Source organism: Chionomys nivalis, chromosome 14 (assembly GCF_950005125.1).
Source record: "Chionomys nivalis chromosome 14, mChiNiv1.1, whole genome shotgun sequence".
Lineage (NCBI taxonomy): Eukaryota > Metazoa > Chordata > Mammalia > Rodentia > Cricetidae > Chionomys > Chionomys nivalis.
In genome coordinates, this window is record NC_080099.1 from 9,559,107 (window position 1) to 9,576,174 (window position 17,068).

General features: G+C 46.9%; 1 protein-coding gene across 1 annotated transcript in view; it reads left to right on the plus strand.

The window, feature by feature from the left end:
• Positions 1-17,068, plus strand: part of Slc14a2 (solute carrier family 14 member 2) — a 52,948-nt gene that overhangs the window by 18,772 nt on the left and 17,108 nt on the right. Inside the window, exons 6-9 of the mRNA XM_057788801.1 lie at positions 1,647-1,794; positions 2,970-3,104; positions 3,449-3,498; positions 4,012-4,186. Coding sequence (XP_057644784.1) covers positions 1,647-1,794; positions 2,970-3,104; positions 3,449-3,498; positions 4,012-4,186 — 508 coding nt within the window. The remainder of the gene's footprint in view (positions 1-1,646; positions 1,795-2,969; positions 3,105-3,448; positions 3,499-4,011; positions 4,187-17,068) is intronic.

Genomic DNA, 17,068 nt, shown 5'->3' on the forward strand with positions numbered 1-17,068 from the left:
AAAAGTGAGATTACAGCAGTCAAAGAAGGAGAAAGCCCAGAGGCAAAGGTAGACAGGATAATTTAAGTTTAGGAAAGCTGGCTAGAAATAAGTCCAGCTAAGGCTGGGCATTCCTAACTAAGAACAAGCCTCCATGTGTGATTTATTTGGGAGATGGGTAGTGCCCCCTCCAAAAAAGAGTAAAAGGCCAAAAGAGTAAAAAACTACAAAAACCCTTAAATTTTAGCTATTTCTTTCCTAATTCTCTGCCTTTCCCTTCCCCCTCCCCATTTAATCCTCCCGTCCCATTACAGCCTCATTTATCCATAACGATCTATTCTATTTTCCTTTCCTACCAAGATCTATCTGCTCCTCCCCCCACCAGTCCCTTACTCTGTACCTAACCTCTGTGGTTCTGTGGACTACAGCTTGGTTATTGACTTAACAGCTAATATCCACATATAAACAAATGCACGCCATATTTGTCCTTCTGGGTCTGAGATAGTTCGCTCAGGATGATTTTTTCTATTTTCATCCATTTATCTGAAAATTTAATGGTTTCAGTTTTTCAATGGCTAAACAATACTCCATTGTGTAAATGTACCACATTTTTCTTTATCCATTCTTCTGTTGAGGGACATCTAAGTTGTTTCCATTGTTGGCTATTATAAATAGAGTAGCAATGAACATCGTCAAGCAAGCTTCTCTGTGGTAGGATGAAGCATCCTTTGGGAATATGCCCAAGGGGGTTGCGGCTGGACCTTAAGGTAGATCCACTCCCATCTTCCTGATCAATCACTACACTGATTTTTGGTAGGGCTATACAAGTTAGCATTGCCACCAGCAATAGATGAGTGTCCCCTTACTCCACACCTTCACCAGCATGAGCTGTCACTAAAACTAGAGAATTGTTCTAATTATTTATATGTATTCATCTTATATGTGTGAGTGTTTTACCTGCATGTATGTGTATGAACCACAAGCATGTCTAGTGTCTATGGAGTTCAAAAAAGGGTACTGGATCCCATGGAATAGGAATTATAGACGGCAGTGGACATTATGTGTGTCCAACAAATACTCTTAGCTACTGAGCCATCTCTCCGGTACCCTAGAATTTTAAATTTGCAAGGTCATTAGCTAGACCAAGCTCCCTCAAACAGGACAAGCCAATAGCGTCTTGAAAAGGTTTAGCCTAGGAGTCAACTCCAAAGGCTCTACATGCTACACTCGTCATTTCTCAAATCATTCGTGAGAACAGCCTAGAATACTTGCAATATTTCCAGAAAATTCCTAGGACTTCCAGAAGTCTATAGGAAATACCCAGGTGCCTTATACCGTGGTGGCAATCTAGGAAGGAAGTGCATTCTGGCCTCCTCCAGGTTCCTCCCCTCAGAGTAAAAGCCGTGTGTTTCCCAGAATCAGTCATGCCCAGCACTGTTAGGGGCTCCACCTGACTGCGTGATGGATGCTGGATGCCAGGTAGGTGGTGGACTGAGGAAGTATTTGTTCCAGCTTGTGCCTTCCTTCTCCCATTCTCTCTCATGCTGGAGGGCCCAGCCATCCTTCTGTTCCCCTTCATTACCCACTGGCCTGGTTTTGACCTTAATGCCTAGGTTTTGCATTATCTGCCCCGCTCTCCAGTGACCTGCTTTCTGTTGACTTTGCAGCTGTTACAAACCATCCCTGTTGGGGTCGGCCAGGTCTACGGCTGTGACAACCCCTGGACAGGAGGCATGATCCTGGTGGCCATGTTTATCTCCTCCCCACTCATCTGCTTGCACGCAGCCATAGGATCCATCGTGGGGCTGCTAGCAGGTAAGACAGAACCCTGGTTTTGTAGGAAGATCTCTAGGGTTGTCTATTGTGGGGCTGCTAGCAGGTGAGACAGAACCCCGGTTCTGTAGGGAGATCTCTAGAGTTGTTACCCTCGCCCACTTTCCTCAGCACACAGCAACTGATGGCGCAAGTCATAAACAATCCCACACCAGTCCATCCCAGACTTGTCTTTACTTGAGTTTAAACACTGTCAGGGGTAGGGTGTCTATTTTTCTCTTCCTTGAGCATCCTCCAGAGAGAGCAGATTGAAGTTAACAGAACATGTGGAGAAATGCAAAGGCCCTCGGTATAGAGCCCAGCAGCAGAGGGAGCTGGAGGAGGGGAGCAGTGATGGCCCAAGCTGGGGTACGCATGGTCCAGCACTTGGAAGTTTTGGGCAAGCTAAAGGAAAGCTTCCCTAAAATTGGACTGGCATTTCTGAAGTGTAATTCCATATTCTACACATATGTATGTGTATGCACACACATTTATATATGGATATGCTCTTTCCCACAATAGAGTCAGAAAATGGGGAAGGGGGCCCTGGGAGTCAAGGACTATTTTTGAATTATTCTAATGTTTTGCCAAGACCTTTGGGAACAGAACTTTCCAAAAAAGAATTGTAATTGGAAATAATTTTAAATTCATCAAAATTGCAAAACGGCAATGCAAGAAGCACTCACTCTTTACCCAGATTTACCTGCTATTCCCACTGGCCCCTGAGGCTCTGACATGCAGAGCTCTGTCTATGGCCATCTACGTGTCTCTGAACTTATTTGTTCCGAACCCTCTGAAACATAATTGAAATTGCTGATGATGCAGCTGCTTGGACTGAAGGCGGGTGCTAATGTCCCTTCCTAGGCTGCTCCTTATCCCAGATGTCATCACACATGCATGCATGCACACGCATGCATACCCACACACATGCATGCATGCAGAAACACACCTGTGTGTACATATACACGCACACAGGCACACTTCTACACACCACTGTGTGAACCCAGGACTCCCTCACTGTTTGATTTCCTGTGATTACTGGCTATTTACAGAGACCCCTCTGATAAGCAGAGCTGTAGGTCTATGACGAAGGCCACCTTGAGGCCTGGCAGCGGCCATGGGAAGGCCTTTCTTCTGTGGACCAAAGTTACCCAGAAATACCACACCTTCTTTCATAGCGTTGACTGTGGCCACACCCTTTGAGACGATCTACATGGGCCTTTGGAGCTACAACTGTGTCCTCTCCTGTATTGCGATCGGAGGCATGTTCTACGCCCTCACCTGGCAGACGCACGTGCTGGCACTTGTCTGCGGTAGGTTTTTAAGAAAATGACAACCAAGCCCCTCTGCTATTGGTTGTATGCCTGTGCTAACTTGTTAGAATTGGTGGAGACAAGATGAGAAGGGACTATCAACCCTATGAAAAGTCACGATGAAAGTGCGGAGAGGATCAAAGGATACACAAGCTCCAACTTCTTGACCTCAGAGAATGCATAGTCGGGAGAAATAGTTGCAAAGTAAAGACTGGCATCTGGTAAATGCTGGTGTTGGCCGCCAGGGTTGTAGCAAAGCCAGCTCTGGGTCTGGACCATCCTGGTTTACTAGGCAATGGCTGAAGGAGAAGGATGCTGACTCTGCTGGTCTTCTTCCTCCACAGCCCTGTTCTGCGCGTATATGGGAGTGGCCATCTCCAACATGATGGCAGTGGTAAGTCTGGGCTAGCTGGATACCTGCCTAAAGTATTCCTCCCCATCAGAACTTCTGGGCACTTGGGGGCTTAGAGAAGACTGGAAATGGTATAGGGTTAATAGAATCTGGTCCTTTACCCAGTGTGTGTGTCAAGGTTTATCCATGATTCATCCAAAGGAGAATTCTTTGCATGTAATTCTACAGTATGCATGTGTGTGTGTGTGTGTGTGTGTGTGTGTGTGTGTTTGTATGTTGAAAGAGCAGTGGAGAACAGGGACAGACAGATAGCACTCTAAGGCTGGGAGTCAGAACCATTCAAGCCCAGCATTAAAAGATTCTGAGTTTACCCAAAGAGAACAACACCTCAAATCTTTGACCAGCTTCTCTAACACTGAGTCCAGAAACACTAATGCTTCACGTGGCAGAAGGCAGGACTCCCCGTGCTCAATTCCTATCATATCCATCTCCCCAGGTTTCTGGCCCAACACAGGAGCCTGGAAACATTCTTCTATCTCCTGTTTGAATTTGCAGGTTGGCGTGCCACCAGGCACCTGGGCCTTCTGTCTCTCCACCCTCACCTTCCTTCTCCTGACGAGCAGCAACCCTGCCATCTTCAAGCTCCCGCTCAGCAAAGTCACCTACCCCGAGGCCAACCGCATCTACTTCTTGACCCTGAAGAGCAATGAGGAAGAGAAGTCCCCCAATGGTGACTAGCCCAGCTCCAAGCAGAAACACGCTTGCCTGCCTCCCTGTGTTCTCAACTCTGGGCCAATCAACTTAGCCCACTTCCTTTGCCTCTCCTTGCACCTGCATCAAATCAAACACACCTAGCCCTCCAAACCCTGAAGCTGATTTGCTCCCTCTGCTCAGATCTTTATAACAACCCATGGTGCAACCATAAAGGAGGCTGGGACACCCTTGCTGGTGTTGGAAGTGAAGAGTCTGATTTAGATGTTGTTGGCATAAAACAAAAACGTTGCTTAGTCTTTGGAGAGAAGTGGGAGAGGACGCTGGCATGTCTGAAACAATAGATGTTACAGGACCGGCCTTGCGGAGGGGTTCCTAGACAGGCAGAGCAGAGACACGTGAGAACATGTAGTAAGAAGTAAAGGCACCCTAGTTTAGAGTTGGAGTTGATGGGCACAAAGAGCTTCCCACAGAAGAGGGCTTTCGTGGTAATAAAATAGTCAAACATGAAGAGCTGGAGCCCTGGAAATATGCATAAGGCATCTTGAACCTTCAAACTTTCCCTGCCGCTAGCAGTTAGACAGCTTCCCCGGCACTTGAGATATAAGCCTATTTCTTCATCGTGTATAAACAAAATACCTAATGACTAATCCTAAGATGTTCCACCTCTCCCAGTCTGAGACCCTAAAGCCTGTATAGATAGCCATTCTCTCTCCCCCTTCCCTAATGCTCACTTCTAAAAGACTGGTGTTTGGAGCTAGTCATCATTTTTAATAACATGCCTCTTGTTTTTGCTAGAATCCTAGTCAAGCCCATGTCATGCCTGTCCCTTTGAGTTCCCTGCCAATCCCAAACATTGACTTCTGATCATTCCTTACACCTATATTCACCATCCTGTCTTGCAAACGTGTGGTCGTCCATGTGTTACTTCTTTAGAAGGCTTCCTTAGGGATCTTCTTCAAATAAGACCTGAAAGAAGACAGGTTATAGGTTCTCCAGCTCTTCACATGACCACATCTAGACATGGGATCCCCAGTTGTCCATAAATGTCGTTTCATTTCCTATCTCTATTCCAAATTAGAAACATGATTCCTTTTTCTTTGATAACCTTCCTTCCTAGTTGTGTGCTCTGTTTATAAACTTGAGCCTACATGTCCTTTCGTATCAATCTGCCTTTCAGCCTGTAAACCCAGGTCTCTCTTCCCCTCAGAGGGTTGCTCCAACCATTGGCGTGATCGCCCCTGGTATCCCCTTCCTAGCTCTGACTCGTGTTTTTCCCCACCCCACTGTTAATCCTCCGTGACTGCTGTTCCAGGCCACTTACCTCCCCTTCACAGTTTTCAGCACTGGTCTTTTGCTCTGTTCTGAGGTATTTCTTCCCCATCAGCTACCAGCCATGGGTTCATTCCTGCAACTTAGCAGGTGCACTGAACTTGGGATTCAGAAATCAAAGTTTGGATTCTATGAAACCTTTGGGGTTGGAGATGCACTCGAACTGCCATGTATGTTCATAATTTTTGGTTGTCTGTTTCCCTTTCCTTGAAATCTATGTGACCCCAACTTCATCCCATTCCCCCTAATCCCATTCCAGCTGGGCTTTCATGTTGGTGACCGTATACGATCTGCCAATGCTCAGAGCCTGAGAATTCTGCCTTGTGGTCTGACCATATTTGCTCATTCACCCAGATTTTTTTAATACGGAATTATTAATATGTTACTCAACCTTGAGCTTGACAATAAACCAGGAGAGAATCAGCCCCATCCCTGCCTTCAAGGAATTTGTTTTATGGGGATTTGCCTAGCCAGCTGAATAGCATTACCTGAGACAAGGATGCTGGCCAGACAGTCCGAGTGCATTTAAGTTCACAGCACCCGTTTTTATAATGAGGCATTTACCTGATCGATAAGGACTCCAGGAAAATTTCTATGCCTCTTCTCCTCCTGCCCCCAATGTTTCCCATAGCTGCTACCCAAGCATTCCCAGTCATCCCTAAGGTTTGGAACCTGTTCAAATATAAACAGCCCTGGGCTAACAATGGCGTAAGCATGGTCGGTCACTCGCATCTTAGGTGGTTGGTGTCACTTCTGAGAAGAGGTTTGATTACAAGGGAGGGGAGAGTACCATGAAAACACAGGCAGCATATTCTGAACCTGTCTGTGATAGAAAGGAGCACGCTGATATGAGGCCAAGTGGGGTGAAGAGGGGCCAAAGCATCCCTATCCCGCTGGGCATGGTGATAGACATGCCTTGCAGAAAAAAAGCAGACAAGAGCCTTAGCTGTCTGCAGTGGGAGACTCCGAAGCACAGAGGTAACAGAGAGCGCAGAGGTAACAGACAGCGGAATTAGTGAAGGAAGTCTCTTTGTAACAAGGCAACTCACCTGAGCCATGGTGTCTGCTTAGACTCAGTTTGCCACCCAAGCAATGCAGAAGCAACTGGAGACCTGCAGAGTCACTGTTCAGTGGGCAGAAGGCTGGACCAGGTGACCATTGCAGTGTTCCTCTTTCAACTCCCAGTATCCATGATTCTGGGACCCTGAGTTCACCCTGAAGAATAAAGATCACTAACGCGGCAGAAACATCAGAAGACAGAGATAAGAGTTACCAACATATGCTATTATTGCTTTCTAGATTTTTCTAGAGTTTCTCAATCAGTCATCTGGCCAGGTTCCCAAAATCCTCACCTTGGTTACTTGAGAGAACACGGTGGAAGAGTGAGCATCGGTCACCTGAGCTTTCCCTCACTCTGCCCCTCCCAGTACCTCTTCCCTCTGAACTCTAAGACCCAACCACCACTTGGCCTTCTCAAACTGCATTTGTGACTGCATCAAGCCAGTGTTTCCCCATAAGCCAGTGTGCTTCCTGTATGGCTCTGAGCCTTTGTTCCCTCCGATCACAAACCTTGTGAGGGACTGGAATCATTTGCATCCAAAGCCAGGTGGGATTGGCATTTTCACTGTGGTCAGGATTTCCACCCAACAAAACCACACACAGTCTTATCTGGAAACTCCTTTAAAAGAAAAGAATCCACATTTTGTGCACGTGCTCATGTGTGTGTGCATGTTCAAGTGCGTGTGTGCTCATGCACATGTGTGTGCATGTGCGTATGTCTGTGTGTACTTGTGCACATGTGTGTGTGTGTGTTCTACTTGTATTTCTTCTGCCTCTAGCCATTGCAAGAAGATAGAAGAATCCATAGAGACCCTTTCTGCCTCAAGAGGAACTAAGAGTTCTGAAACCTCAAGGACTGAGGTGGAAAGGAGGATAGCAAGTCCCCTTGAACACACCCGTTATGAGGGATAACTCAGTTTCCCCAGCCTGTTCTTACAGTCAGGGGTAGGGGCTGCTGGAATGTGGAACAATAAAGCAAAAGAGACCACAACTTTGAAGCCCAGAGAGCTTGAACTTGAATTCCCTCCACAAGGAGCATGGCCCTTTCCGCAGAAGAATCTGCTTACCACTTAGGCCCTGGTATTAGCTTTACTCTCCTCCTTCAAATACGGAAATGCAGAGTTGTAGGAAGCTGGAGCACTCTGAAGAAAACTTCATTCTGAAGTGACTTCCGATTAAGGGCCAGTCTAGTCTAAAGAGCTCCAAGTGCCCTTGGTAGTGCTGGAACCTGTTAGACACAAGAGTCCACAGCTCGTTCTGCTTCCTAGGACAGCTGAATGCCTCGTCCTACGTGGGACCATGTGTATAACATGTGTGGCTGAGAGATGCAGGGCTACGCCATGGTTCTGTTGTCTCAGGAACCCTGTGTGACCTTCATGGACAGCTTCTTCATGGGTGGCTTCTTCTCTTTCCGGCTTAGCTGGCCTATCCTTGTTTATGAGCAGCACCTCCATATGTGTCTGAGTTAACCAGGATGGATGCTGGAAAAGCAGGACTGAGCTCACTACGGAAAGTTCGGGAGCCCTTCGGAGAGGCCGGGGCAGGAACACAAAGGACAAGCGTCTAAGATGGAGCTGAGAGACAGACAGGCAGGGGGAAGAAAGGGTGGGCTTAGCTATGGTCAGTAGCCTGCTGTGTAAGCCTGGAACTGGCCTACTCTCCTACGGCTCCCTTCCTGTCCCTGGAATGTGGGGGCACCTGGGCGCCTCCCACCCCTTCTGTTTGCTTTTCACCCTCCTTGATCAAGATCCGTCTTCGGGAGCCCCAAACACCTGGGGTAGGAAGGGACCCTTTGACGTCAGCAGGAGAGTTTGTCTACTCATGTGGAGCTAATGTCCTTGGCGTGAGGTATGGTCCCGATCCTAGGGAGGACGCCACCTTCCACCCCTAAGTGTGCGAGTGTGGCGTGCTGACCCATCATGCCGAGGCCAAACAAAACATGTTTTGATAGTCCGCCCCTGCCAAGTCATCCCAATCAGATCCATGGCTTCATGGGACTTTCGAGAGCCAGCCTCCCTGATATATAGACCTCAGGGTATGTTTTGGCCACAGTAGTTAGGTCATGCCCTTCTTAATCTGAGAGGGTCCTGGTGAGCGACCAAGAGACCCTGGTCAACAGGTGTCAGGAGGAAAAACTCGGAATTTTTCCACAGAAAGACATTTAGTACTAGGCAAAACTTTCCATTGAGACACAGGTGCAGGCACCTAGTCCCCAGCCTGTGTCCTGCCTGTTGGGGAATTAAGTGCACTTATTGGGCTTGGAAGGCAAATTGCCCCCCAAGGAGAAAACACTGAGGTAACTGCTTAAAGAAAAATGCTGGAGCCAGAGTTCTAATGAGAGGGGTAACGCCTGAGGAGAAAACAAAGAAGCAAGAAGACAGCTGCCAGGGCTGCACTTTAAGGAAAGTGAAGCTGCCTGACCCAGCTGGCGTGGAGACCATGGCAGCTAGAATACATCTTCCCTGGGACGTTTAGGAAGCAACTTTAGTCAAGAAGGCCAGGGTGCAAGAGGGCTGCTGAGAGGCATTTGTCTTCTTCCTCAGTTGGCAGACCCTTGCCAGGCATGGGCTTGGGGATCAGAATGACTGGATTTACAGGAAGTTGTCAAGAGGATGGGCTGAAAGATGCAGGGAAGTGAGGGGATTCAGGTCTAGGAGACAGCGCAGCGCCCGGAACTGAGGACGAAAGCCACTGGAGAGAAGTTCCTCTCGAGTCTGATGGTCTAGATTCCTCCAGCCCTGTCGAGGAATCAAAAGAAGCCCAGGTAAGAGATGCTGGGGCAGAAGTGAGCCAGGTAGATGCCAACCTACAGGACCACCTGGCTTTGCAAGAGGAAATCTGGTCTTTCTTCCACTGAACTGTATCTGTCACGGGAGGGGAAACTTATTAAGAATTTGGGCAAAAAAAAAAAATCTAGTTCTTGGAAACTTAACATTTAAAAGGCTCTTAAATATTTGCAGTGCAAACCCCTTGCTTTGGCTAGTCCAGAGACTTACCCCAGTGATGAGTGAGCGTGGGCCAAACTTCAGGTGTGTGAATTGGCAACCTGAGCTGCCTGTCTCATGCACCTCGCGGCAGAGCCAGGGAAACCAATCAGCCAGCGGATCCCCTTTCCCATGAGTGAGCCATGTGCTTTTTGTTAGCCAATCCACGACTTTTCAAACCTTATAGCTCTGACATCATAGGGTCTCCAGGGACACACTGGCTAATGAGATGGTCTTGAACACCTTCCTCCAGGGAGTCATTACCTGCTGTTTGCAAAGACCAGCTACCTGCTCCAGGCTTCACCTACCTCTTTGTATCCAGTTCCTTTTCGTAGACACACCAGTAGAACTGGGTCATCCTAGTCCTGGTGTGTCTACACATACCAGCTCCTCAACAAGCTGTTTCCTTGGTACCCTCATATATACCAATTTCAATAGTATAGACTTATTCCACATGGTTATAGAAAGGAGTATTTCTGGAGGCCATACCATAAGAAGCATTATTCCAGGATATTGAAGCTATCTGATTGAAACATGAACAATTTTACAAAATATGTGATTTGTCTCAAGACCAAAGCATGGGGTAAAAGTATTTATCAGATATGAATTGAGATAAAAGTATGTTTGTGTTCCACATGTATGCAGTTGTACGTGTATACATGTGTGTAGAGAGCTAATGTTGACATTGGGTGACAATTATTCTATATTTACTGAGGCAGGATTTCTCACTGATCCCAGAAATCACCAATTTTAGCCAGTCTGGCTTGACCTGATCCCCTTTCCTGCCTCCCAGCTGCGGGAATTCCAGGCTCCTACACCCTTTGGCTTTTCTGTGGGTCTAGGGATCCAAATTCTAATCTCCGTGCTGTACTGTCAGTGCTGTATCTGCTGGGCCAGCTTCCCAGGGGCCAACACGACAGTTTTAATACAGCGTTCTAAAGGTTTTACTACACAGTGAGTAAATTCTCAGAGGAAAAGAATCGCCTCCCTGGGAGAGAACGGGGTGCAGTAATATCAGGTAAGAAAAATGACCCGGACACCCCTCATGGGCCATTTTTATGGGGTCACATGTAAGTGGATAGGAAGCTGGCAACTCACTCTCAGGGTAGATAGTAAATTTTATGACTCCTTTTGTCCTTCCTGGGACTGTTCATTCGAGATGGTGGGGGGGGGCACTGGGAGCTAGGCTATCTTTGTTTTTAAAATACAGTTCACCGGGTCAAGCACTAAAAAAGCAGTTGGGATCTGACCATGAGAGTAAAGAATTTTTAGTTTTATTGGGGGAGGGCTTATTTTTGACCTTTTTATTTCTACATTTGCCCTGGCAGATCGACACGGTCAAATCATTAACAAAGGGGGAAAAAAGTCTCATTTCATCTGGAATTATTTGGGAGCCGCAAAAGAGCAGCCAGGGAACCCAGCTGACATTGCTGGTCTGCCGCATATTCATAGGCCACATGACATAAAAGGCTCGAGCCTTGTTTTGAAAGCTAGACTGTGACGTCATCTGGAGGTCAAGAGGTTCCCAGTGATAGAAGGTGGGTACGGCAATGGTCGCCATCCCGAGGCAGTGTCATCTGGTGCCTAGTGACCTATGATCGGGGAGATACCAATTACACCAGAATGTGAAGGAAGAAGGGGTGGAAGACACGGAGTAGAATTAAAACACTAGGAAAGGGACTACGAGCAGGAATGAGAGAGAAAGGAAACCTACGGGGCTTGAAAGCAGCTCCACAGAGTGATTTGAGGGAGACAGATAGGAGTTCAAGAGTGATTACGAGCATGAAGAGGAGCCCTGTGCCCAGTCTAGGAGACCAATAATAATACTGGGGTAATAGATAAAGGCAGTAGTTACCGTTCGAGTCACGAGCCGGGTCAGTTAATAAACTGGGCTCTGGAGGAATCTGGACGTAGATCTCAGCTGGAGCTGGATGCACACAAGATGGGGATTCCCAGGTGGCTCAGGGGAAGAGGTGAATTTTAGGGGGCAAAACCTTCTAGACTCTGATGGTTGGATTCACAATGGCAGGCTTATAACTTGGTTCCAGTTGAGGACATGACCGAGTCAGGTGCAGACAGCTTCAGATGACTTTCTATCCTGTGGTGGGTTAGAAGATGGACTCAGTCTCCCAAGTTAATGTGACATGATCCTGGAAAGACTTTCCCAGAAGATGGGGGTCACCAGGCTGCATAAAGAAGTACTTAATTCTGAGAGCCTTGCTCATTTCCTAACGGTATTGGAAATGAAAGTCGGGCCAGACTGCAAGGGAGCCCAGAGTGGAAATACCGTGTTCTGTGGCGGCTGGCTACCTCTGAGGCCCTTTCCATTTTTGTGAGGAGTGCTCCATCCGCCCAGCTAAGGTATGCACTAGAGCTGGCAGATATATCCATCCTTGCACGAGGAAGGATGTCAGTGGAATCTGTTCGCCAGTCTACCAGCACTGTCCCCGACTCTGGACAGGCTATAAAAGGAGACGGAGTCTAACTGTTCCTCTGGGATTGCCCTGAAGAGTGGGGTAGACTTTGGAAATAGACTGTGTGCAGAATGTCTGAGTCTGTGAGCAGAGGCCTGATTAGGATTTGGAGAGCTTTATCCCTCAGATGTGCAGGCTGAGGAAGATCGTTGGGGGACCGCCAGCTTATTTTCTGGGCTCTGTGACCATCCCTCTGGGGTGGCTATAAAGCCCTGGTCTGAAGTCTGTTGAGGCTCTTGATGTGTTGAAAGTGGGGAGGGGACACTGAGGCCCAAGCAGGATTGAGTGGAAGCCAAGATTCCTGTTTGGCTTGTCAATCAGCTCAGCTTTTACCCAGAGAAGTGTCAAAGTGCTGCTTTAGGTGAATCTTGCAATGTATGTAGTATATACATGATGGCCACCTGAGTTCAAGACCAGATAGCTCCTAGAAGGCCCGTGACGTCAGGGGCATGTTTAATTGGGTATCATCAACAGTGAGAATAGCTCTTTGTTTCCTGATGGCTGCATGGGTGTGGGTCACGTGATAAGAACAGACCAAATCTGGGCCGCTATTTCCTCTGATTTCTGACCATAAAAACTGTCAGGGTCTTTCAGAACTCTGTGACCAGAGTGGTTGTTAATGGGTGCCCAGGAGTGGAAGTATTCCATTGTTTACTAGGGACTTGCTGGGTGGTGATGGCAGGGAAGGCCTTTAAAGCTATAGATGATTCTGGACCGTGATGGGGTAGGGACTTGGTGTGGGGCACAAGGGTCATAGAGCATGTAGAATCTTGTTTATCATACAGATTAAAGGGGATGTGAACCAGGCTGGTGGTGTTTGCCATCAGTACCAGCAAGGGGGACGGAAGACCGAAAAGTCAAACTGCAGACCACACTAAGGGCTGAAAACTTAGCCCCCACATCAGAGAGAAGAGTGATTTTTCTCCCTGTCACATATAGACTTCTGCAAGGGCCATCACAGACCTCGAGAACACAGGAGCTTTCAACCCCAGAGCTACATATTCCTCAAGGAGAGGGTGGGCCTCCTTCTTTGTTTACGCCTCAGAGTCAAGGACCAGAGTCAGGGGCATTTGTCCCTCCTTGGACTCGATCCCTCACTGGGAAAAGAGAGACTCTCTCACTTTCATCCGGCCTCTACTTTGCAGATTGGGCATGGCCTTGCATGAGGCCTGTAGCCTGGTAGCCTTGGGCACTCTCGGATGAAATGGCCTGGCTGGCCACAACAGTAGCAGGAAAGAGTCCTTTCACTGGAGACTAGGCTAGTTTCCTTAGACTAGGTCAGGTCGCTACAGATAGAGGCCTAAGATGTCCCGCTGTGGGCAGGGAAGACTATTGTCGTAAGTGTCCTGCCTCTTATCCCTTTCTTCGGCCAGTGTGACCTTTTGGGCCAAAGGTCTCCTCCCAATTATTAGAGAACTTAAAGGCTGCGCATGTCTAATAAGTAGAGGATGGAGTCTGCAGCCCATGGTCTTGTGTCTGAAGCTTTTTAACTCCTGTTTAGAGAGTCTTAGCTTATCCAGCTATGGCCGGGATAGCTTGGCCCTCTGGACTCTCAGGACTAAGGCTAGTTTATTTTCATAGACACTTCAGTTATTCTAGAGAGCAGGGTGCTCAGAAGCCCCTGTGTTGTCCTCCACAGATTATAATTAACAGCTGTAGTCATGGCCCTTTCCAGGATGGAGATATAGCTCAGCAGATTAGGGTGCTCGCTGTGCAAGCACAAGGATCTGAGTTCGAGCCCCAGCACCCACATAAAAACAGGTATGGCCATGCATGCAAGCAAACCCAGTACTTGATGGGAGACAGAAACACAGATGGGAGGCTTGCTGGGACTTGCTATCCAACCAACCTGCCCCCCCCCACAAAAAATAGTGAGCTCCAGGTTCAGTGAAAGGCCTTAAGTCAGTAAGGTGAAGAGTGACATAGAGAGACAGTGATGGCCTCCTCTGGCCTCCACACTCCCACCAGGCACAAACACACACTCACCTATAGGTACACATTCACACCACCCACATATACACATGCACCTCTATCTCTCTCATGTGCACGCACGCGCACGCACACACACACGCACAGCCTTTATCACCATCTTCAATAGATATATGATTATGTGTTTCTATCAATCCTCCCTCTGTCATTCCCTACACCAGTGGCCCAATATGACCAGCATAAAATGATTAATAAAAACCCAGAGACAGATATTGGGGTTCAGCTTGAAAGTCAAAAAAGCAAAACATGCAGCCACCGGCTCTTACCTCTGCCTCAGTTCAAAATGGTGACCCTGCCTCCAGGAACCCTCAGAATGAGACTGTGTATGAGAGCTGATTTTGTCCCTGAATCACATGTTGAGAGTGAAGGAGGTCCCAAAAGGAAGAAAAGCAACCCCTTATTACTGAACAAGTGAGCCAAAGTGAACTCCTTAGTTCATACCTTAATGGGTGACAGCTGTGTGAAGTCTCAACCCAGCTCTCACTGGAGAACAGCCTCAGAGGATTCTCAGGTGCCCACTGACCACTCTGCCAACCACCATAAGTGAAGAGCAGCAGAAAGGGAGGGAAGATTCCCTGGCTGAGCCACTGAAGTATCCTGCCAGGAAAGGAAGCCCAAGGCTCGGAGGGACAGCGTTTACCAGACCAGAACCCACCAAAAACTTTCAACCAAGAGTATATGCTATAGACAGGAACACAGCAGCCAAATTCCGAGAGACAGACTCGCTCCCCTAAGGGACAGTGGGGCACTTTAATGGCAGTTAAGAGAAGTTATTCGGCCTTTTCTCATGGGTCATTTGTCTCATGAGTCATATCTGAGTAGATAAGAGGTGGGCAGCTCTTTATCTTGCTAGGTAATAAATTTTATAACCCCGTCCTCCTTCCTGGCCATTTATGGAGAAGCTCCAAGTATCATTAGAGAGGGGTTATAATTGTTTATATAAAATATCACAAGTCCACTGGGTCTGGTTCAAGTAGTTAGAGCCTTATTAATAGACAGGAGAGGATTTTGCCTTTTTTACGGCCTTCTATCTTTGGCTTTTTGATCTCTCTACTGGGAAATGGCACTCTGTGACCCTTAGATATCTCTACCTGTGGCCTCTGCCTACTGTCAACACCACACCCAGATATACACCCACTGTCAAGGATGTACCCCACCGATACCTTCCATAATGTTGGAAAGAAAAAAAATTTTGCCCTCAAGGGCCAACTCTGATTAGTATTAGATGTTTGGATCATCGTGTTAAGGATTCTGAGGGTGTGTCTAAACTTACCCGCAAAGGTCTGCAGTCAATTAGCTATGTCTTCCTAAGGAAAAGGGGAAAGGCACGAAAGGCCTCGGTGTGTGGAAAGAGTACGGAAGCTTTGCCTAGAGAAGAACCTATGACAATGACCCAGGACACTTTGTTCCCAATGGTGATGCTTATTTTTGTAGCTTTTTTGTTATTCTTTCTAATAGAAGAAATAATTTTTGCTTTCTTTAAAAAAAAAAAGTCACAAGCCGATTGATTTCATGCGAAAGGTTCCAGCTAACTGTAAGACTCCTACATTGCTGGAATAAAATTCAAAACGAGGTCATACCTGGCTTCATAACTGACCAGCTATGTGGCCCAGGTGAGACACTTCTCTCTGAGTCTCAGTTTCTTTCTACCAATTCTTAGACTCAAAGGTCACTTGGTTATGGAAGAATTGGTCACTCGGAGTATGTTAATTAGGTTGAAAATAATTATCAAAAACATTTCACATGTGTTGCAACTGTGGGTGTACAATATGAGCTGATGTGGTTGGTGTGTGTTGATAACCTCAGGGTGCAGAAGGCAAATGCAGGACAACTGTACAATTATGCTCTTCCTGAGATACATAAAACAAAACAAAAAAACTCTGCCACAGCCTAAACTCCAAAAGGCATGACCTATAACCCTTTGTGAAAACTCAGAGAGAATTCAGAGAATGGATGGACCCGTGTGAAAAAACTAAGGCAAGGGGAGTTTCATGGAACATGTAGAACCCAAACAAGACAGAAGGGCTGGGTACAGCTTAGCTGTGGGGTGGAGGAAACACTGAGAAGCCATGAAAAGCTAGCATGTCACAGCAGAACCTCTGTTAGAAGGAAAAATATGAAGTTGGCTAATAACACTTGTCCTATTAAAGAATATCTAGAAAGCCAGGTGGGGGAGCTAGGGCATTATGGAGCTATGTAGAGTATTGAGTAAGAAAGTGGAATTTAACATACAGCTTTAGTTGGAATACAGAATGGATTAGAAGAGCACAGATCAAACTCAGAAAGACTGGCCTCAGACCACGGTTCTGAGGGTGTAGATCGGATGGGAAGAGAGCGCAATGTCATTTTGAGGCAAAATGAGCCAAGAATTACCCATGTTATAGTTGACCTTTCGACTCTCCAATCTCATTTATGAGATTCTCATAAGATTTCATGAGTTTAAGTGAGGTGTTAGCTCATTTACACGTATCAATATCTTCCACGGAGCGAGACAAAAGAAATCAAAATTTTGGCATGTCCATTGGCCAACTAATGACCTATATGGGGAAAAGAGAGGAGTTCAAAGTCTCAACTGTTAATATGAGTCTTACTTACATCATTATTACAAAGAGTCATACATTCCCCACATTCATAAAAACTGGACCGTCGGTCATGTGTTAAGAGACTGGTATCCCAGATAACAAAGTACCCTCATGAACAAATCCTCCTCATCCAATCTGCCTTTCCGGCCACTGCTCAGTCCAGCAGTGTTAGGAAGTTTAGGAATGTGTTTTCTTGAGAACAGGGAAGAAGCAGCTAAAAGAATAATGGATTTTAGAATAGCCGTAGTAGGCCGCCACATCTGGAAGCAGAGAACGGGTAGAGGCAAATTCCCAGTCCGTAAATCTGGAAAAATCTGGAAAATGAGAGGACCTGACCAACGGATTTCAAAATTCTACTTTTTCTTTTCCAATTCTAAGATTCAAGCCCTCTATAGTGTATAGCATAATCTTTGAAAACATTAACTTCAGTTTACATAGCCTCAAAGGGAAAAAAAGCAAGAGCCACCAACTACACCAGCCG